Source organism: Brachyistius frenatus, unplaced genomic scaffold, assembly GCF_029030835.1.
Source record: "Brachyistius frenatus isolate BFR_SWC_R1_liver_20210118 unplaced genomic scaffold, ASM2903083v1 Contig_285, whole genome shotgun sequence".
Lineage (NCBI taxonomy): Eukaryota > Metazoa > Chordata > Actinopteri > Embiotocidae > Brachyistius > Brachyistius frenatus.
Genome location: NW_027210884.1, coordinates 115,235 through 135,759, shown reverse-complemented (window position 1 = coordinate 135,759; position 20,525 = coordinate 115,235). Strand labels below are relative to the sequence as shown.

Below are 20,525 nucleotides of genomic sequence, written 5' to 3'. Positions count from 1 at the left end.
GGATAAAATGGTTGGAAAACGTGAATGTGAAAATGTGCTGTTGTGCAGAAACATGCTATTATGGTCTTGCATATGCGCAGTAAAGTCATTTCCAAGCACATTTTGATGTTATCATTGATTTGGAATGGTAGAATGGTTTTATTTCTCCTTTTTGAGTTTTATGTAGAGACAAGCTAACAACAGGAACTTCAACTGTGGCCACTTCAGTATTTTAAATTCTACCTCATGTTGTTCCTGAAGCCTTAACTTAAAATGCAATGTGATGAATGTAAATGTGCATAGGATTCTTGCAATCTGAGCTCAATTGTCATTGTCAGTGAAACCTTTTTTGGAGCTTTGAAATCTTTTAAGACGGCTTGTTACAGGACATCAGGGAAGATGAAATATGTAATTTCATCTGCTCTTTGAACAGGTGCCTCCACAAACACAATATCCTGTGAAACAGACGGGGAAGTATTTGTGAATGTTGGCTTCAGTCAGGTATTTGGGTCTTAAGAGAAGCAATATATTCCTCAACAGATGGTTGTAACAAGAAGAACACCTTACAGATATACAGTACACACTGTTGGGGATTCCTTTCCTCCTTTACTGCAATCTCGATTGTAAATCATATTTAATGTCACCAGACGTGAGGAATGTGTTGTGTAAGTATGTAATTGCTGCAGCAGAATGATGGGGTTGACCTTAAACTGCTGCAGCTGAGCACGCGACAGAAATGTGTTCACCCAGAAGAGGACCATGAGCAGAAGATCCCGAATATAAAGTACATGCCATGTAATGAGCATTTTCATACAAATGTATACACATGAAGAAAGATACATTCATATCCAGAGCCTGCTTTTAGCACTTTTCATTTGTAGCAAGCACCTCCCTATGAAGTCTGGCTTCTTATCACAAGACTTTAATACCCGTCATTAACTGTGATTAACTCCCAGAATGGCTTGATCAAGCAAGCAGCACACAAGAACAAACTCAACATCACTTCACCTCTTAAAAATTCCATCAAAAGGGCATAAATTCAGAAAGTGTACGGACTGGTGTGACAAGGGCCCCCGAAACAAACCTCGCTGCGTCGTCATTTTTCACTGGACCCAAAACACAACGAAAATTACAGTACTTTACTGCAGCTCGTGAAACTGCCAAAATAAATGTTGCATTGGACTCAGCATGTTTTTTGAGGGCGTGTCGGCGGCTGTAATTCGGTTGAAGGGTCGGAGAGAGGCAGTTATATTGTTAATCTCAGTATCGGGATCCGTCTGGCATCGCGTCATGAACGTTTCAGCAGTATAGTGGAAAACAAAACAAAAAAACAGAGTGAGAAGTATAGTGAGTTCTATGGCTGTTGTTTTTCCACTTTAGCTCTTTAGCTTGAACTCCCATGCTGGTACTGAGTGCTGGAGGTCAGAAAACAATGGTCGTTACGGAGACCGAAAGCCACACTAACCAAAATTATACTCAATCACAAAAACCTGCAGTGTAGCTGCTTGTGTGAATATGACTCATAAATCAGTGGATTTACTGGTCCTGCAGCTCTTTTCTTTTCTTTTTTTTTTTTTTACACATTTTGAAGTTGATTTTATTACTGTACATAATAGCAGTATTTTATGTCTGGGGACAATCAATTCTGGCTCGTCCCAGAATGAACTTTGTCTGGTTTAATCAACAGAAAAAGTCATTTGCTTTTAGTTGTGCCATGACACCATGCAAATATGGGTGCTGCATTTTAAATATGGAGGGATCTGGTGGCATAAAATATAGATGATTCATATCAGGAAGGAACACAGAGAGAATTAAATGAGTTCTCGCTGTGGCACAAATGCCCTTGAAATAAATTATGTTATCACAGAACAGTGAAGGACAATCTCACAAATAATCTATTGGCAAACCTTTCATTTATGCTTATTATTCTAAACAGGGACACTGCCCTGAAATGATTATTTTATTATGGTATTTCACAGAAAACAGTCTTTGCAACCCTGGAGTCAGTCACTGTGCTGCCTTTTCACCGCATTTAAAACATTTGTCTGCATTTTTGCATTAAAAGTTTCGTTTTTCACGTATGCAGAGATTTAAAATACTCCCTAAAAGCATTGCTAAATAATTCCTCCAACTAGTATCTTGCAAAACAGGTCAAATTTGAATTAAGGTGGCATGCTGTAACTTCCCAGCTCTCGTTGGCGTGCGCACAGCAACATGTACAAAAATAACGCTTCACCAGTGCTCTTTGCCTGGGCTAAACAAGACCAGATGTGAGTGAGGAACACGGTCTCTGTATTCCCCCGTGCCTCGCTTGCTCGTGGCATCACGCTTCCCCGGATTGGCCACGACAAATTGATCTCAGGCAGAGCTATTTGAAAGCTATTGTGCAGCACATTTCCTTCCTTGGGGCAGTTCTTCTCTCTCTTTCTCAGTGTACTCAAAGCTAAGACAAAATGAATAGTTGTGACCCAATTATTATGGACTGGGACTGCCTGATCCACTTAGTCTTCATGTGGATGTTGAGGTTTGGAGCTGAGGTAAAAAAGTGGAAGGATGAAATGAAGAAAGTGAAAAAGCATGAAAATAAAAACATCTCTTGTGGAGAGCTGTTGGAAGACTTGTTGAATATAATAAACCATGTGTTTTTGGCATAAAAAGAGAAGTCATGTGCTACCTGCTCAGCACTAATGGCAGACAGGGTACAAAACAGAAAGGCATGTTCACTTGGAGACCAGTGCAGTGGTTTTAATGTGATGGTACATTCATGGAAAAGGGCGTCTGGGTTCATAAATCATAAATATTCATAGCAAATTTGATGGACATCCCTAATCCTTATTTTTTGTTATTATTGTCATGAGCTAAGAAAGGTCAGAGCATCATTATAATCATTAGGTATCATCTCCTGGGGCTTTCAGACCTCTGTATCACCGTCCACATATATTCTGTTAAAAAATTCCAATTAGGTCTGGCGTTGTGTTCGCTGATGATGATCCTTTCCACAGTTAGAAAAGTAATTGACCAATCAGCAGCTAAGAGTTTAGTTGGCAGAATTAAAGAATGGGAACATCATCTTACTTCATGGCTAGTTATCTGCGCAGCTCCATTCAGAAATGGCGACAAGTGCGGAAGAGCCTGATGCAGTGGTGTTAGTGTCACTGAAAGAAATGGCAGCTTTTAAATCACGCTTCTTTGATCAGTGTGCCAGACTTTAATGGCTTGTTGCAATCTCTACTGCTGGTGTCAACTGTGAATTACATTGGCAGTTGACATCAGACGTGTCAGCTGCCAACTCAGTACATATTGATCCGGCAAAACAAAACAACACCATTTTGCAAATGAGAAAATGGCTAACATGAACATAATGTAAACTGAATATGAATCCCAGTTGACTTTGATTACATCCACTTCCAGACCCTGACTATTGAGCTTCTTGCGATCTCACCAGTCGCTCCTTTAGACGGTCAGGCCAGCTGGCTGATATCCAAAGCGTCAGTCACTGAAGGAACGAGAATAAACATGCTTCATGTTTTCGTCGCAGTTGATGTGATGCAAACTTCTGATTGTGGTAAGAGTTGAAAAAGAAAAAGAAAAGCAAACTGTGAATCAACATCCACTGTATTACTCGCCCATAAATCGTCATCACTGTATGACATTCCAATATTACGTGTGCATTTGACTCACTCTCTCTTTGTTTCAATGTGCAGGAGCAAGAGGACCCCAACAAGCTGGCCACCAGCTGGCCCGACTACTACATTGACCGCATTAACTCCATGGCGGCTGTAAGTGAAACTCCTTCTCTCCTCTCTCTACTCAAATCTGTCAAAATATATATGTATTTTTTTTCAACTTTAAGAACGATGATAGTAAAGTCCTCTAAATCCAAGCATCTGACTGCTGCCCCTCAGAGGTCACTGTTCACTCAGTCACTTTCTCAGATGTCCCTCATAGCTTGCTCTTTATCGTCTCCCTGCTGACTGCTTGTTATATTCACATGACCACATTCCTTCGCTTTGACCCCACCATTCACACACACTGTGATGACAAACAGGCCATTTAGACACTCAGCAGTTCAGTCAGTGGGAATGACAGAAACACGGCGCGAAGCCAGGATGACAATATTCATTATTACTATCCAGCATGACTGCCAATGAAAACAACACGATGATTTATCTTAGTGTTGCTTTAGACGTAAGTGCTGTTAAGTGATGTTGTATTGTTTGATACACTCGGTCACTGACAGGCTTGTGCCGAATGACCTCTGACCCTGAGTCCTTGTGTGGACGGCAACTTAGCTCCCAAATGTTTAGAGGACATAAAACATGGTATTTTTTAGAGTGTCTCTGAAAAGATGACATGTACGTTTAGAGACTAGCAAGCAATTCTCACTATTCCAACACATGTTTGTTTTTTTCCCCCATCTTGCTGGACGGCCCCACATTTAATACATGTACAAGTCTTTTCAGGACACAGATCAGATAAACCGTTCAGCCATAACTTACTCAGACCACTATAAACATAGAAGCAAAAAGTAATGGCATGGTAATATCTGTTTATTGCTTAGTTGTTTGTTTTCCTGGCAAATATGGATGTACCAACGACTTATGTTGAAGGTTGCTATTTCTGCAGCTGTTGTTTACCAGCTCCACTCGGGACGAGAATAAGCTCTTTCTGAGTGGCGCACCGGTACCCCTAAGCTTTGAGTTGAAGTCTGGAGAAACAGTTTTACTGTCGGTCTCTTAAAGGCTTCAACAGCACACACACACACACACTCACACAAACAGTGTTTTAAGTGTAGCAAGGAGAATGTGCTGATTTGTGAGTTGCCAAGAATTTAAAATCCAGCAGGGCTGTAGCGGTGCCTCTGTGCTATTAGGAGTCAGACGTGCTGTCAGAGTTATGTTTCAGACTGCCTTTTACTTTTCTGACTGTTTATCCTGCAAAACACATTCAGTCTTTTCAAATCATTCGAACATAGTCTACTGTATAGTATGTAAAGTTTTGAAATGTTGACATTTCTTAAAACCAGTGCCAGTGTCAGATATTTCCACTTTCTTCTCAAAGTTTTTCACTCGTTCCAGACTTTTTCTACAAAGTGTCAGTATAAATAATTGCACGAATAATGGAGGAAAAATTGTTTCAAGCAAATGTGTCACACAATTTCAAGCAAGCGACTAAAATTCTGTTTTGCCATCGGCAGAGGTGCTTTTGTTTGCCCTAAAGAAGATTCGAATTGTATGACTGTATAACACTTTTTTCTGCAGTCTCCGTTCCCCTTTTTCCACAAGCAGTCCCTTGTTCAAGCCCAACTTTAGGCTCCATTATTCACCATCACTCCTCCCCTCACCGAACTGTCTTTTACATCCCCACTATCAGTCTTCCATGTGCTCCACCACAGTGCTCCAGACCGCATCTTCACCAGAGAGCATTTTAAAATTTGGAGGTGCTGTACTCTGTCCATGACTTCATGTCTTGGCTCCCAGGCCAGTTCACCGGGGACAGCCCTTCCACAGTAGCTGAGTTATTGGATGATCTCATTCTCGCCTTGCCGCCCGGAGAGATTACCGTGCAAACAGCATCTTGATGTTCATTCATAAAATTATGTCAGAGCCTCGAGGTTGTTCATTGGCCACAGAGCGATAATTCAGACGTCCCCGTAACTCCTGACAGAGTTTCTGTTGCCCTGCTGTGTCCAAGCCAGTGCGAGGAGCTTCAGAGCTCCCACTTGGATGAGTTTTTCTGCAGATAGAAAAAAAGAGAAAAAAGCTGCAGAGGTGAAGGGAAAAGCTTTTTACTTTGTCAGTGAGAAGAATCACCCAGAACTGAGCTATTACATATTTGTAGCTTCATAACCACAAAATGCGGATTATAATCTGTCTCCAAACGCTTAAAGTGTTATGTGTTTTAAATAGGTTTTCATTTTACTTTTAGCAGCTTGGTTAGTAAAGCCAATGGTTTATTGTATTTAAAATTACATTTATTAGGGAAGGAAAACATTTTCAGCTTTTCATAACGTCGGCATCAGAAACTGTTCAGCTTTGAAGCCATTCAGTAGTTTAGATTAGTAAAATGTATTTTTTTCTACTTTCATCAGCATTTATAGGTAAAATGTCTGTAAAGTACAATGCTTTTGTATTTTTGGTGTAAAAAAAAAAAAGTCATCATAGCTATCATAACTTGTAAAAACTTTTCCTTCTGGTTTTTTAAATGCTATTGCTCTTGCTTAACATAACAAAACACTTTCAAAATATACACTAACAGTGTAAAAGCAATTAGGCTTTATTCCCTAGTTTCATGTTAAAAATAAGTGGAAGGAAGGTTTCTTAAGTTTCGTGCTTCTATCTAATTTACATTACTATTTTAATAAAAAATTATATTTCCTCTTTTATATTGAACTAATTGTTTTTTCCTCTTGCATCAGTTATCCACATGGTTCAAATTAAGATTTTGATGAGCAGCTCTCATCGCACGGTTAACAATGCGCTGATGACTACCTGGAAGGCAGAGCACTGGCTCTGGGGGGCACTTCCCATAATAAAGATTTAGGGAAGTAACGTCGGCTGGTTTACCAACTGGATATAATGGTATCCTTATGTGCGTGTTGGCCACAGGTACGAAAGAGCTTACGAATAGCAGATGTAGGAAGGAGCCGTTTGGCTAGACTTATTGACACGGTGAACTGGCTCGCAGCACCACTGAATCATTCACTCTCCCTAAAACTCGTTGCGTCCAACTTCCCATTGACTATGAGCGTATTCGTTTAGAGCTGCAGGAGCCAGAGCCTTTACTTCTTGGCACGTGTTCCTGAAGCATCTGGACTTGAGGCTAAGCTGACACGATGGTTGTTTTGACTGCACTGTTTCTAGATTAAACACTGTCACACACTGGACAGACCGGAGCTGTTGTTGGGTAGTCAAACATGGGGTCATGCATCAGTTCGTTATGTGATGTTCGTTATGTTCGAGGTGCTGTTGCTCCTCAAAGTTCTGATTTGTTCTAGGAAAGGTTTTCCCCCCAACTTTAACCTGGATGCCCTTTTTTAAAGGTTTGGAAAAGAGGATCGCATTTGCACAAATATGTTATGTTTTTCAGGCATATGAATGGGCAGCACTGTCACAAGCTTACTCCATTGCTGAAACATACACGGTTTGAACTTTAGTGCTTGGCAGTGAGCTTCCATGGAAAAAAATGCTTGGAGAGGCTAAACAGAAGCCCTGTGGCCCTCGCAAACGGGAGCACAGCAGCTCTTTGATGTTGCTGGCAAAAGCCTTTATGTGACGCAGAAATGCATTAACACTACCACTCGTTTACATGTTTTAAGATTTGCTCCCTTTGTGAGCTTGATTAGAGCTAATTGTCTGCATGACTTACTTTGACATGTTGTATAGCTTCAAACAGTTCTCTTAAAAGAAAATGACACTGAAAGAGGGAAAATATACAATCTGTTTGATTTGTGGTGCCTCAGCCATTAACCTACTAATGAGGCTCTGATTATGAGTGCTGCCAGGACTAATTGAAACAAACACTCTTGTAAAGAGGGGGGAATGTGCTGCTGGTGTCATATTGCTGCCAAATTAAGATTAAAATTCCCGTGTTGAGTTGACCAAGTAGAAACAATGAGAAGCTCTTAATTAAAAGTGAAAAATAACAAATAATACCAGCAGCTGTTACAGATTGTAAAGCCATATTTCACCGTTTTTTTTTTCCAATAAGCTCTGTCTACATTTCTCACAATCTTTTCAGATGCAGACCTTGTTTGCCTTTGATGAGGAGGAAATGGAAATGAGGAACAAGGTGGTGGAAGATCTGAAGACAGCGCTTCGGACTCAGCCAATGAGGTGAGTGAATCTGACATTTCCCTCTGCTGCAGACAGCACAGAGCCCTGCATCGCACGTCCCTCTTGCAAATCGTGCATTTGGTTTGTTGAGGTAATAGCACACACACTAATTACAGGTAATACTATAACATACTGCAGGAGCGATGATTATAAAGTCTGTGTCTTCACATGATGTTGGGTCCTACCTCTAACTGAAACCCTACCGATTGAAGATATTTTTAGTTCTACATTTTTTGTTCTCTTCCACCGACGTGGCCATCAGCAGCTGTTAAGCCTCAGTCATCACCACACAGAAACACTCAAAGACATTGGACAGCCCACTAACACAAACCCACCTCCCTCTCCCCGTCAGCAGCTCCTTTGGTGCTGTCCATTAGCCCGTGCCAGTTATATGATGCAGTGGTCTGGACCAAAGTGGGGGGTGTTGAGTTTTCTCAAGGGGAGCTATAAAGTGACTGACCTAATGCGCAGAGTGACAAAAACGCAAGACAGGTTTGATGTCTGGGTCACGTCTGGGTTGTGTGTGTGTGTGTGTGTGTGGGAGGGGGGGTTGTGGTTGTGTTTGCTCCGTCTGCGCATGTGTGGGTGTCTAAAGCAGTACAACAAAGAACGAGGCTGATAAAGAGCAATTTCAAGGGTCTACAGAAAGGAAAGGAAATCATTAGAAAGGTTGCTGCTTCTGGCCTTCTAGCTTTAATATGCATTTTCATTAGGGATGTCACGATACCAGAAAGTAGTAGTCGGAACTTCTACAACTGAAATTCCACAGTGGCCAATAACAAATTCAATGCTTAAGTAAAATCAACTAATCAAATTCTGATTTACCTTTGTGTACAATGTACATGAAGCCTTTGCTAACAGTGCTTAGAGATGCAGCTGTTGCAATTTGCATTTAGATTTCAACAACATGTTGGGAATATAAAGTTAACAACTGAAACTCTTTCACCTTGAATTCTCTGTACCGATCTGGATGTCTTTAAGCTGCTTACATAAGTTAAGTTAGAGGTGTCTCCTGTTATTGTTCCAAATGCTCTGAGACAACATTTGCATACTTGTGGATGATTGTCTACTACCTGTCCCTGATTATCTGACTTAAATGCTGAATGTCTTCATTCGTGACTCTTAGGTTAGGTTAGGTTAGGTAGTTACTTTATTAATCCCCGAGGGGAATTTTTTTTCGCTACAGCAGCATACTCTTGTGGTGTTTTTTTTGTTTTTTTTAACAAGTCGATGCGGCTGCACCTGCACTTCCTGTCACCATTCCACAAGTTGTTGTGAATTGTCCAATATCTGTAGTTACATACAGCATCTACGGTACCGATGGTACCATGGACAAACAACAATCCCACTTTCAGAATTTTGGCATTGACCTGGATTTATCGGTTCTTCTGATGTTTGAAAAGGTCCATATAAACCAAGAAAAAAAATATTTTACTTTTATGCACTGCTGAGTGATCAAAATGGTCCATATTAGTGGATTCGATTTTGGTCAGTGTTCATTTTTGTTTTCCTTCCATGATCCAAACCACACAATTTTGACTAAAATGTTCCTAAACACCATAATAAGTCATTTACTTGTTGGATTTTCAGAATAATGTTCTCGAGAGAAGTTTAAAAGCAATAGAGTAAATAATGAATCCCTTTGTTTAAACATTAGTAAAAAAGTGAGGGGGATAACATACAACAAAGGCTGCCATCCTGCAATAGCATGTCCTGTACTTTACAATATGGGGATTGCCCCCCCCCCCCCTTCCACCTCCCCTTTAACTTATTTAGACTTTAAATGTAATGCAAGTGATCTATGACTACTGACTATGCCAGACAGGGCAGTCAGCTACATGCACTTTATGTAATTGTTGCCATAAATGTATGTAGGTACAACCCAAAGACAACTGAAACAGCATATCATAGCGCTTGTCACAATTTTCTTTTATTGGTAACCTCAGGGAAGGCACAGACTGCTGAAAATTCAGAGGGAAACTACACTCGTTAAAGATATATAATTCAGGAATACTTTGACAGCAGGACTGCTTTCCTTAATTTGAGGTGGCAGGTGTTTTTGCACGTTGCTCGTTAGTAAATCTAATTTTAGTGTCTCGTGAATCTTGCAAGAATGTTGAAGGTTTAGAGGAGGTCGTATTTTGACTGCAATGATCTGCTGCGAGCAGCAACTTGAACTTGAACTGAATTGCGTAGTTTGGACAGTTCAAAATGTAAATACAGTACAGGATGAAATAATTGTGTGCTGGATTTTGACAGCATTTGGAAGGGAGAATAGCTACCCTGGTACCATCTCACATTCCTTCTAGATCAGTATTTTGTTGATAATTACAGTTGTTGTTTTTTTAGTCTGTCAGTCTTTCTCTCGCTCCCATTCACCGCTTGAATTATATTCAGGTGTAATTTACATCATCGAAGGTCATTTTAATGACTTAATCGACAGCATTCAGTAATGCACCTGCACCCATGCTGTTCACAGAGGGAGTTATAGCTCAATAACGCGCAGGTGTTTTTAAGTACTGTAACAGTGATGTGGGTAGCAGGTGTGTCCCATTGAATGTGGGTGTTCAGGGAAAGCCTGGGTAGCGTGTTAATAACATGTCAAGTGTCACCTTTGTGATAAATGGTTGGCTGAAACAGAAAGATGGCTTTGTGCTAAGCTGTAAGGGAGAAATCTACACCTCACCTACTTTATGTGTTATTTCTGTGTCTCTTTCTGTGTTCCTGTGTTTACGGCCGCATCTTGGGAGACATGGTGGTGTTTGCCCGTATTCAGCCTTGATTCATGACTGCCTTTGGATGACTGCCTGAAAGAGCCTCCTTTCCCTCCTTCCCTCTGGCGTGTTAGAGCGGCAGCTGGGGCCTGGTTGTGAAGAGGCGCCCTTGTTGCCCTCAGCTCGCTCTGCAGGGCCACAGGACCCAAACACATGGTGGCCATGCAGGGTGCCAGGCTGAGCACAGAAGAAGAGCATGTTGTCAGCAGGCCACCGGTTGCGTCACTGTCACTCACAGGCTGATTACTGAAGTGACATGGTGACATGTTTCTGCCATGTGTTCTGTACTATGGTACAAATGTGGATATGGAATGTGACATGAACACAGACTGCAAAGTTATTTTTAAAGTGTGCATGTCCTCTATCACCTCAACCTCATTGCAACCTCACAATGTGCACATTTCTGCCAGTTGTAAACTCATAAGTGTAGTTGAAAGTCTGTTAGTGTTCATCATCACGAGTTATTGTATGGAAACATTGTAGTCATCAGTTATAATCACTTTGTTGTTCGCAGATTGTTTCATTTTTATAGGATTTTAGGGATGAAGATGTAAGTAATGCGTTTTCCCTAATCATCTTATGTACTAGAAAAATCCAAGCTCACACATCTCATCATCATTATTTTCTAATGTGACACATTTACTGTATTTTATTACACCTATCCTGACTGGAAACATTTTAAAATGAAGTTTTATTGGATTTCCAGTGCACTTGCAGTAGAACATTGGAAAACAAGTTCCATTGGTCTGCCTGTTCAACAACAGTTGCGCAAATTGTGTTTCTGCTTTCTTAAGTCATAATTCTTTGTCATATCGTGTTCCGCCAATTCCACCCTGGTGTCTTATAAAATGTCAAATGCATTGTGGAAATCATGAAACTGAAGTCGGCAGGATGACAACAACAACGAACATAAAACCACAGCACACCATTACAGAACAACTAGTCTGTATCGAACAGTGCCTCTATGTGAGATCAGGCCGCAGGCGGCCGTATCCTTGCTGTGAGGGATGCTGTACCTAATTTACCATTTACCAGAAATTGGTTTTAATAGTCATAATTGGTAAGCTAATTTAATGGCCCAGATGTCTTATTTCAAATACAAAATGTGGTTAATTCTAAACAGCTGTAAAAAGGAGGCTAATCTAATTTTCTATGACAACAGTTATTGTTTTGTTTACCAGCTGTCAAATGGAGCCTGAGCCTTCATGCTGAGGTTGTATTTACTCACATAAAGCTGAATATCAACTCCAGTGGGCATGTGAGGGCCGACAGGCAAACACAAACTGCTGCAGCCATGAAACCAAATGAAAGTATTTGAATACTCTCTTGTGGTATTTTAACTATGCAGGTTAAGTGTACTTACATAAGCACTGTGACCTATTAAGTCACCCGCACATCTGCACTGATTTCTATGTTTGTGTTGAGCGCCACGTCTGTGTCATTCTTGCATCGAAGACGTGCCGCCTCTCGATCACTTGTCATTTCCGTTGCTAAATAACTGCAGGAGGACAGGAAACAAAGCTTTCCTGGAGGTCACTGAGGCCGTCCTGGCCCAGATTGCACTGTACTCCCAGGCTCATGTCAGTAGAGCATCGCAATGCTTCCCCAGACAGCTCTTTTGGACATGGTTTCTGCATATCTCTTCCAGCAAGAATATTGACTTGAGTCGTTCCCCCTGCTCCTGTGTCAATAGCTCTTTGGATGATTCGCTACCGACACATGCAAATATTATCCTTCAAAACATTTTGTTGCCAGATCTCTCATAAGTTCCGCTTAACAGAGAGTGAATTTTACATCTGTTTTTACATGTAACTAAATACATTAGAGGGGGAATAGAGTCTCACACCTTTAAAGAGGCTCGGATGGAGTGATGTGTTTGTTTCGCCCTCAGTGGACATTTCTCTCCCCTTGGTACTTATCAGGTAAGGTGGGAATGGGAAGAAATGAGGGCCAGGTGGGTGATAAAGGCAGGTTTAAAGAAGGAGGGAGGTTTGTGTTGTCATGGCAAATAAAAAGATGGAGAGTAGAAAAAGGTGACACAGGGGTTACTTTAATCCCCATGATGTTGTTTTTTTTGTATGTAATTACATACATCGTCTTTGGTCCCTCTTAAAGAGACACGCACACATGCAAATCACAGGGTAACATGATGGTAAAAAGCCGTTTGTCTCTATATGGAGCTGTGTGAAGTCTGATCAAGTGATGCCACTTGAGTCCGTGTTAGTCGGGATGAAGAGAAAAAGAAGTGTGCGCACTAAATCTGTACAGACTGCTCCTCATTTATGCTGCACGCAAGAGACTAAAGGAAACCATTACTCATCAGAGCCCGTGACCAAAGTGTCTGTAAAAGACATGCATTGTGGGTAATTTAGGCACCGGGTTTTGATCAGAAAAAATACTGTGTACCTTTGTCTAACAATAGTACAGGATCCTGGGTAGAGCGTGCAGGAGTGAATGATTGAAATGTCATCAACGCACCCACTGTTTAGACGATGCCCTGCTCTATTCACACATGGCCTCATCCAGACATTGCTCGGTCTTTGTACTAATAAGCTGGCCGGGTAAAGTCCAGTTAATGTCCGGTCCATCTGATTTGGACATGCGTGTCTTCCTGTAAAGCCTCCCGGTAATGTCTCGATAAATTCAGGGTTGCAGTGGATGTGTGGAAGCAGCTCAAGTGACACACACACACACACACACACACACACACACACACACACACACACACACACACACACACACACACACACACACACACACACACACACACACACACACACACACACACACACACACACATTTGGAGTGCACCCTGTGGATTTACTAATAAACCAAGTCCATAAGAATCACTCTGTCCATGCCAGGATATACTACACACATACGTATTACAGATGTGAGCCTTGGCCAGGCACTTCATTGTAATCAGTGTGTGTGTGTGTGTGTGTGTGTGTGTGTGTGTGTGTGTGTGTGTGTGTGTGTGTGTGTGTGTGTGTGTGTGTGTGTGTGTGTGTGTGTGTGTGTGTGTGTGTGTGTGTGTGTGTGTCAGTTTTATGCGTTTGGTTTTTAGTTCAGTCTTTATTTTACCAGAGAGGTACGTTAAGCCTCATATCAAGTCAAATTTATTTGAGTGAGAGCCGTGTTGATATTATATGACTTCTCTTCCAAACCCTGCAGACACTTCGGTCAGCGAGCTTTAATCGTCATTCACTTTCTGACCCTTTTATAGAAGATGTGGGTGTCCCTGTGCCTGGATGTAGGTGACAAGGCTGTTTCCATTTGGCGATGTGAATGTGTTGGCTATTTCAAGGTGTTTTGGAGGAGATGGTAAGTGTGCGAATGTGGTGTTTAAAGGAATGGCAGAAGAGATGCAGAGACCACATGATCGCTTGTGCGTGTGTGTGGAAGCATTGGCCTTTGATAAGTTTGTGTGGCTAGGCTTTGAGGCACGAGTGAACTCTCGACTGTCTGCCACGCCGGGGTCACCACCAGTTCAGAAAGGCAGAATGTTTTTACTGTGCAGCTAAAACACTGAAAAATTTCATTTGGTTGGATGGAAATCCTAAATTTCAATTTGAGCATCTGGATTAGTTTTCCACACCGTCCTGCTTATTTAGAATATTGTCTGCCTCTGGTTGAGGGGTTTTCCGCTTTTTAGATCAATGGAAATTACATGACCCTCGATGTTTTTTGGTTCTTTTTTTTTTTTTTTTTTTAAATGGCTAACTCGCAACATCAGCAATTATTTAGGAATGTAAAAAAAAAAAAAAAAAAAAAAAGTGAATATGCCAAGGTTTTCTGTAAAATGTAGTCTGCAGCTGCAGCCATGACTTAACACTAACAGTGCTCTACTGCCACTTTTGTTTAGTCTCATCCCATTCCAAGTTATATTCCTCACTTCTTCGTTTGTCTGTCTGAAGATCTCAGTCTGTGTGTGTGTGTGTGTGTGTGTGTGTGTGGGGGGTGTATTTGGCTCAACTTCAGTATTGTTCAGCAGCACTGCCTGCGCTCATATCATGCATAGCAGTTGTCTCTCACTGTCTTGAACCCTAGCGGGTTTTAAAATATGCAGCAGTCGTTCCAACAAAAAAAAGAAAAAAGAAAATAAAAATAAATAAAAACAGGAAGTGCTGCACGCCAATCGGCTGAACAGTCTGGGAACTCGGCTTGTATTACTGTTTCAATTCAATTCAATTTAATTTTCTTTATATAGCGCCAAATCACAACACAGGTTATTTCATGGCACTTAACACATTAAAGTCCTTAAAGCAGAACTTATTACTTAGAACAGCAATATACAGAGAAACCCAACAATTCAACAATTTCCACATAAGCTAGGAGGGGGAAAAAAAACCCTCCTCTTTAAGGGAGAAAAACCTCCAACAGAGGGAAGGAAAAACTCCCTCTTAACAGGAAGAAACCTCCGACAAAACCAGGCTCAGAGGTGGACGGAGCATCTGCCTCGACCGGTTGGGGTGAGGGGAGAGCAGAGAGAGAAAAAGGACAGCATAGAGATCCAAGACATGAACTGTTGGTGGAGGCCGACAATCACAGAGCAGAGACGTGCAGCTCCACGGCCGGGACATCTGCAAAAGAAAGAACAGAAACTACGCGAGCGAGGGAACTGAATGGAGACAACAGATAATAAGCAAAAACTATGGTTAGGATAAACGATCAGCATCTCGTCAAGCTGCTGCCGTTGATTAAAACAATTGGAAAAAGTCTGCTGTACTCAGGAAAGAAAACGCTTCGGTAGACAAAAGCCGTAGGTAGTTGAATGTCATTGGGCCTTTTATCACCAGTGTACCATGCCATATATGTTTCTGTGGATTTTTAGCATGCATCTATCTTTCCACTTCTACCGTATAAGCACATGCTTGTGAATGGGGTTATGGTACATCAGCTGTGTGTGTGTGTGTGTGTGTGTGTGTGTGTGTGTGTGTGTGTGTGTGTGTGTGTGTGTGTGTGTGTGTGTGTGTGTGTGTGTGTGTGTGTGTGTGTGTCAGTTTTTCTGGCAAACTGTCGGCAAACCAGCAGAGTGAAGCGAGGCGGGCAGCGAGCGAAGCCTTGAATCCCATCCGCCCTTTTGAACGCCGACTCCAAGAACAACATCTGTCACTCTGCTTTCCATACATTAATCACAAGGATGTTCAGCATAATTTCTCCTCCAGTATGAAACCTCGTTCTCCGAGGTGGCCTCTCAACAGACAGGCTGTTGCTGCCTTCTCTGCAGGCCAAAGAATTGTCACTGACATGAAATGTGTTAACTTTTGACTTTAATTCTTTCCTCTCTCCAGTCCCAGTGTCTGTTTAACATTTGAATCAAGTCATATGTAATGTCCTGGATTTATTTCTCGTCACCTTGGCACCGAGTTGAGACGGAGACAGCAGTGTCTGTGCTCAAACAAGAAGCGCTTTGTCTGCCGAAAGGTCGTGTGTGCAGTTTCAGTGCATTGTCGAGAACGGTTAAATATATGCATACATGTATTTTGATCTTCTTGAGCTCATTCAGGCACTGCTGAAGATCAGAGGATTATACGTCTCCGAGAGGTTTACTGGTCGTGCCAGGTGAAGTTTGTGTGTTCATGGATGTGAGTGCTCATGTGGGCATCTGCTGTAAATCTGGGATTGATTGTGTATAAGCAGAGGAAGAGCCTTGGCTTCCATGTACAGGATAATGTTTAGATGATTTAAAAAAAAAAAAAAATTGCATTGTGTTTTTTCCACGTTTTTCAAGCCAAGACAGCAGTAGGAGGGGGATGGAACTTGGACTACATACTTCCAACGCTGTCAAAACAAAGTATCTGTTACAATGAGCAGCAATAAATCTCAGCTCGCAGCCCCTTTTTTGTCAGACTCTCTCCCTTCTCCCTGTTTGTCCCTTTCACTTTCTGACTCCATCCTTCTTTTCTCTTCCTCTGCTTGTCTTTGTGTCCTCTCTCCTCTGCCTCTTCCTCTCCTTCTTACAAGCCCTCGTTTGTTTGAAATCATTTATGAGGCCTATCAGGAATCTTTGTGAGTGGGGAAGTCATTTACAACACAGCCCACACTGTGCTCGCTGGATGCGACAATTCAATGTTTACATGTCCTGCCTGTCACTCAAAAAGTCTGCTTCTCTCCAAGAGAGGTTAATGACTCTCTGCTTTGTAATTAGTTTGTCTGATGAGGCTGAACTTGAAGTGGGGATATTTACAATTTTTATGTCTTAAGAAGCAGCCTTTGTTTGGTGGCATTTTGACGATCGTTTTGGGTGATGGCGTGCCCGGGCAGAGAAGGTCTAATAAGAAGATTTGGGGGTGTGGCAAATGTGACACATTCTGCGTCTTTCTCACCATTCATCTTAAAATATTTGTGAATCCACAGCTTTATGGAATCATAATAACAAATCCCCGCAGCACCGAATTATGTATAGAAATCAAACAGAAAATTGAAGTTGATTGTACACTTACTGGTTGAAGCCTCTCAAATGCCAAGACAAGACTGCTTTTACATGTTTCAGATTGTGAATGTACCGCTTTCGGTTTTGGATTGTTGGTTGAAAAGAACAAATGAATAGAAAATGTCACCTTTGGCTCTCGAATAGTGTTTCAGCAGAAGCCTATGCCAGTATCACGATATAATATTGTATGGAAATTGATGGTTATCATGCCATGTAGAGTTGCTTATTTGTCATACTGAAATAAACTCTCTGGAATATTTAATGGCATTTTTTTTCTTTTGTCAGTCCACCACTTTGGTCCAGACTGATATACAACTGTATCTAAAATGTTCATTCAATTGTGTACACACATTCCCTGAGAAGGGTAATTTTTTTTCCTTCTCTTTTTTGACATTCATTGACTTTAACATCCCTTTAAGCTGCGTCCCTTTATTTATTTTTTTCCGAATCTTTATTCTGTGTTTTTGATCAATTCTTTCCTCCCAACAGGTTCGTCACACGCTTCATCGAGCTGGACGGACTCACCTGCCTCCTCAACTTCCTGCGCAGCATGGACTACGAAACGTCAGAGAGCCGCGTCCAAACCTCCGTCATCGGCTGCATCAAGGCTCTGATGAACAACTCGCAGGGCCGCGCACACGTCCTGGCCCACCCGCAGAGCATCAACACCATCTCCCAGAGCCTGCGGACGGAGAACATCAAGACCAAGGTGGCGGTGCTGGAGATTCTTGGGGCGGTGTGCCTGGTGCCTGACGGACATAAGAAGGTGCTGCAAGCCATGGCACACTACCAGAAATATGCTGCTGAGAGGACTCGCTTCCAGGTGAGGATAACTGAAGTGAACTTTTATAGAAATATGTAAGGATAAAGCAGTTGTCATGTTCCTTGAATTGTCAAATCACATGGTACATACATGTTTAAGGAGCCTTTGCTGTAGACATAAGCAGACAGAGATTATGGCTAAAGGCAGACCAAATATGTCAGGGTAACACTCAAATAAACCAAGCTGTGATAATTTTGATAAGTTGGAGACTTTTGCCGCAGTGCCTCAGACGGTTGGCCTCAGGTTAGGTCAACACTCCGGCCGTATTAAAGGGCCGATGAGGCCGTCGAGAGTTATGCAGGTCACGGTATGTTTCGTGCTTTAGTAACTCGCAGGACTGAGTCAACAAGCCACACCTCACACATCCCCCGGGGTATGTGATAAATCATGCCACCTCAGGCTAGGCTAACACAACAGGAGCTGACCGATTGCAGAACTTATGAGGCCTTTTTAAGCTGGTATGATTAAGCAGCTAGAGAATGTCAAGGGTCCGTTTACGAGGCCACGAAGGGAGTGAGAACCGAGAGCGGTGACCCCGTGTTACCTGACTCCCTTCATTGTTGCTGTAGAACAACTCGGGTTTCATAAATTAAACGTTTCTTTTATGTCTGATCCTGTTCATATATTATGATTTTTGCACTGACATACATATGTGTGTATCAAACACACTTGCTGACTAACTCTCCTATCTGTCCTGACCATCCAGACGCTGCTGAATGAGCTGGATAAAAGCACAGGCCGCTACAGAGATGAGGTCAACCTAAAGACTGCCATCATGTCGTTCATCAACGCCGTGCTCAATGCTGGAGCTGGGGAGGTCTGCATGCACTGACTTTTTAAGCACACTCTCTACAAATGGAGACCAACTTAGTTGTATTTAGTTTCACTGTTTGGGGCAGAAGTAACGGAAATATGGGGCCGTGGGAAATGTATGCTTTTACTGCATGTTTACCCAATCAGGTTTAAGTAAAATACTTTACCTGAATTTGTTTTTTGACACTGTTTCCAAAGATTTACTGTAGCTTGCAGTTAAGAAGATTATATGTATTTAAACAGTCTAAATTTAGGGAAATACGATTATTGAAATCACCATGTTTGTACTATTGCGAACAACTTTTAGCTTACCCTAGCATACTTGCCAAGAGGGAAATTAACTGGTTGAAGGAAGGTTATATGCTGGACTTTATCTTCCCTCTGACCTGTTGCCAAGTATCTTGCTGAGACTCATGAAAGATACAAGTTTCATTTTAAGAAATAGTCTGACAGATAACACCAACTGAAGTTTTATACTCACTAAACCAAAAAGATATCACCTGTTAATTAGTGAACTTCATAGATGCTGGTACATGTTTTAATTACAAACTTGCTCAAGAGCTGAAATGTTGTTTGATGTTTACATTCTGAGGGATCTGATGTCCCATTATTACCACTTTTAGATTCATAGTGATTTTATGGTAAATGGTCTGCACTTGTACAGCACTTTATCACTTTACACTGTTTCCCATTCACACACACACACTACTGGATCGAACCGCCAATCTTCCTATTGGTGGGCAGCTCGCTCTGCCAGCTGAGCTACAGCCGCCCCTCCTCCTCATTTATGTCCTATCTTATTGTTTGCTTATTTATTTTCAGGACAACCTGGAGTTCCGCCTCCACCTAAGGTACGAGTTCCTGATGTTGGGCATTCAGCCGGTCATCGACAAGCTCAGAGAGCATGAAAACGCCACTTTGGATAGGTGAGCGATCCATCTTCTTTCTTGGTTTCCTCCCTTTTGTTTAGGTTCTCACAGACCATAATGATGTTTATTAAAGAGTAATAATAATAATAACTACAGAATCAATCATTTTTTATATCGGTATATGGTAAACTCTTTCCATTTGATGTTCTTAAAACCCAGTAGTCAGAGAAGTTCTGAAGTGTTAGCTCCTGTCTTTGACGCAAACTGGGTTTAAATGTTTGATGAATGTGACAAAAAAGGAGGAAATGAGCAAAAGTACTGTCAATACATCAAGTCTGGAGATGGTCCATGTTGTGTAATTCATATTAGCAATGTATAAACAAATATACTTCATATTCAGTGTATGTATATTCTTTTTGATTACCATAAAGTCATTCACAAATTTAAAAAATAAGTACAGTATTCTTGTACAACCCATTGCACCATGTTTTACATCTAGAGACGGAACAAAAATAATACATCATGAACTTTACATCGGTTTAAAATAATTTCCAGCAACTGTTGTTGCTGGAAAAATCACATAATTATTGGGGTGATTAAACGAAGTTACTTTTTTTGGGCTCTCAATGTCCCAAACAGAACTTTATGGTCAAATAAAGGTGCCGTAAATACTTTAATATAAAGCTCTATCTTTCCAGGCATTTGGACTTCTTTGAGATGGTGAGGAATGAGGATGACTCAGAGTTGGCCAAGAGGTTTGATTTGGTGAGTGATTTATTATCATCACCATTAGGCAACCGTATGTTTTGTTGTCAGATTAATGTTAAAAAATGCACTGCTTTGACGCTCCGTAATCGCCCCTCTTTTTTCTTAACAGACCCACGTAGATACGAAGAGCGCTGGTTCCATGTTTGAGATGATCAAGAAGAAACTGTGCCACACAGATTCCTACCCACACCTCCTCTCCATCCTCCAACACTGCCTGCAGATGCCCTG

The 20,525-nt window shown here is 41.5% G+C and overlaps 1 protein-coding gene across 3 annotated transcripts in view; it reads left to right on the top strand.

Annotated features, from left to right (window-relative positions):
- Nucleotides 1–20,525, top strand: part of daam2 (dishevelled associated activator of morphogenesis 2) — a 97,675-nt gene that overhangs the window by 51,728 nt on the left and 25,422 nt on the right. For all 3 annotated transcript variants that reach the window (XM_069722309.1, XM_069722307.1, XM_069722308.1), the window contains exons 4-10: nucleotides 3,684–3,758; nucleotides 7,720–7,814; nucleotides 17,514–17,847; nucleotides 18,554–18,664; nucleotides 19,483–19,586; nucleotides 20,228–20,294; nucleotides 20,407–20,524. In XM_069722309.1, the coding sequence (XP_069578410.1) occupies nucleotides 3,684–3,758; nucleotides 7,720–7,814; nucleotides 17,514–17,847; nucleotides 18,554–18,664; nucleotides 19,483–19,586; nucleotides 20,228–20,294; nucleotides 20,407–20,524 (904 nt within the window). The remainder of the gene's footprint in view (nucleotides 1–3,683; nucleotides 3,759–7,719; nucleotides 7,815–17,513; nucleotides 17,848–18,553; nucleotides 18,665–19,482; nucleotides 19,587–20,227; nucleotides 20,295–20,406; nucleotide 20,525) is intronic.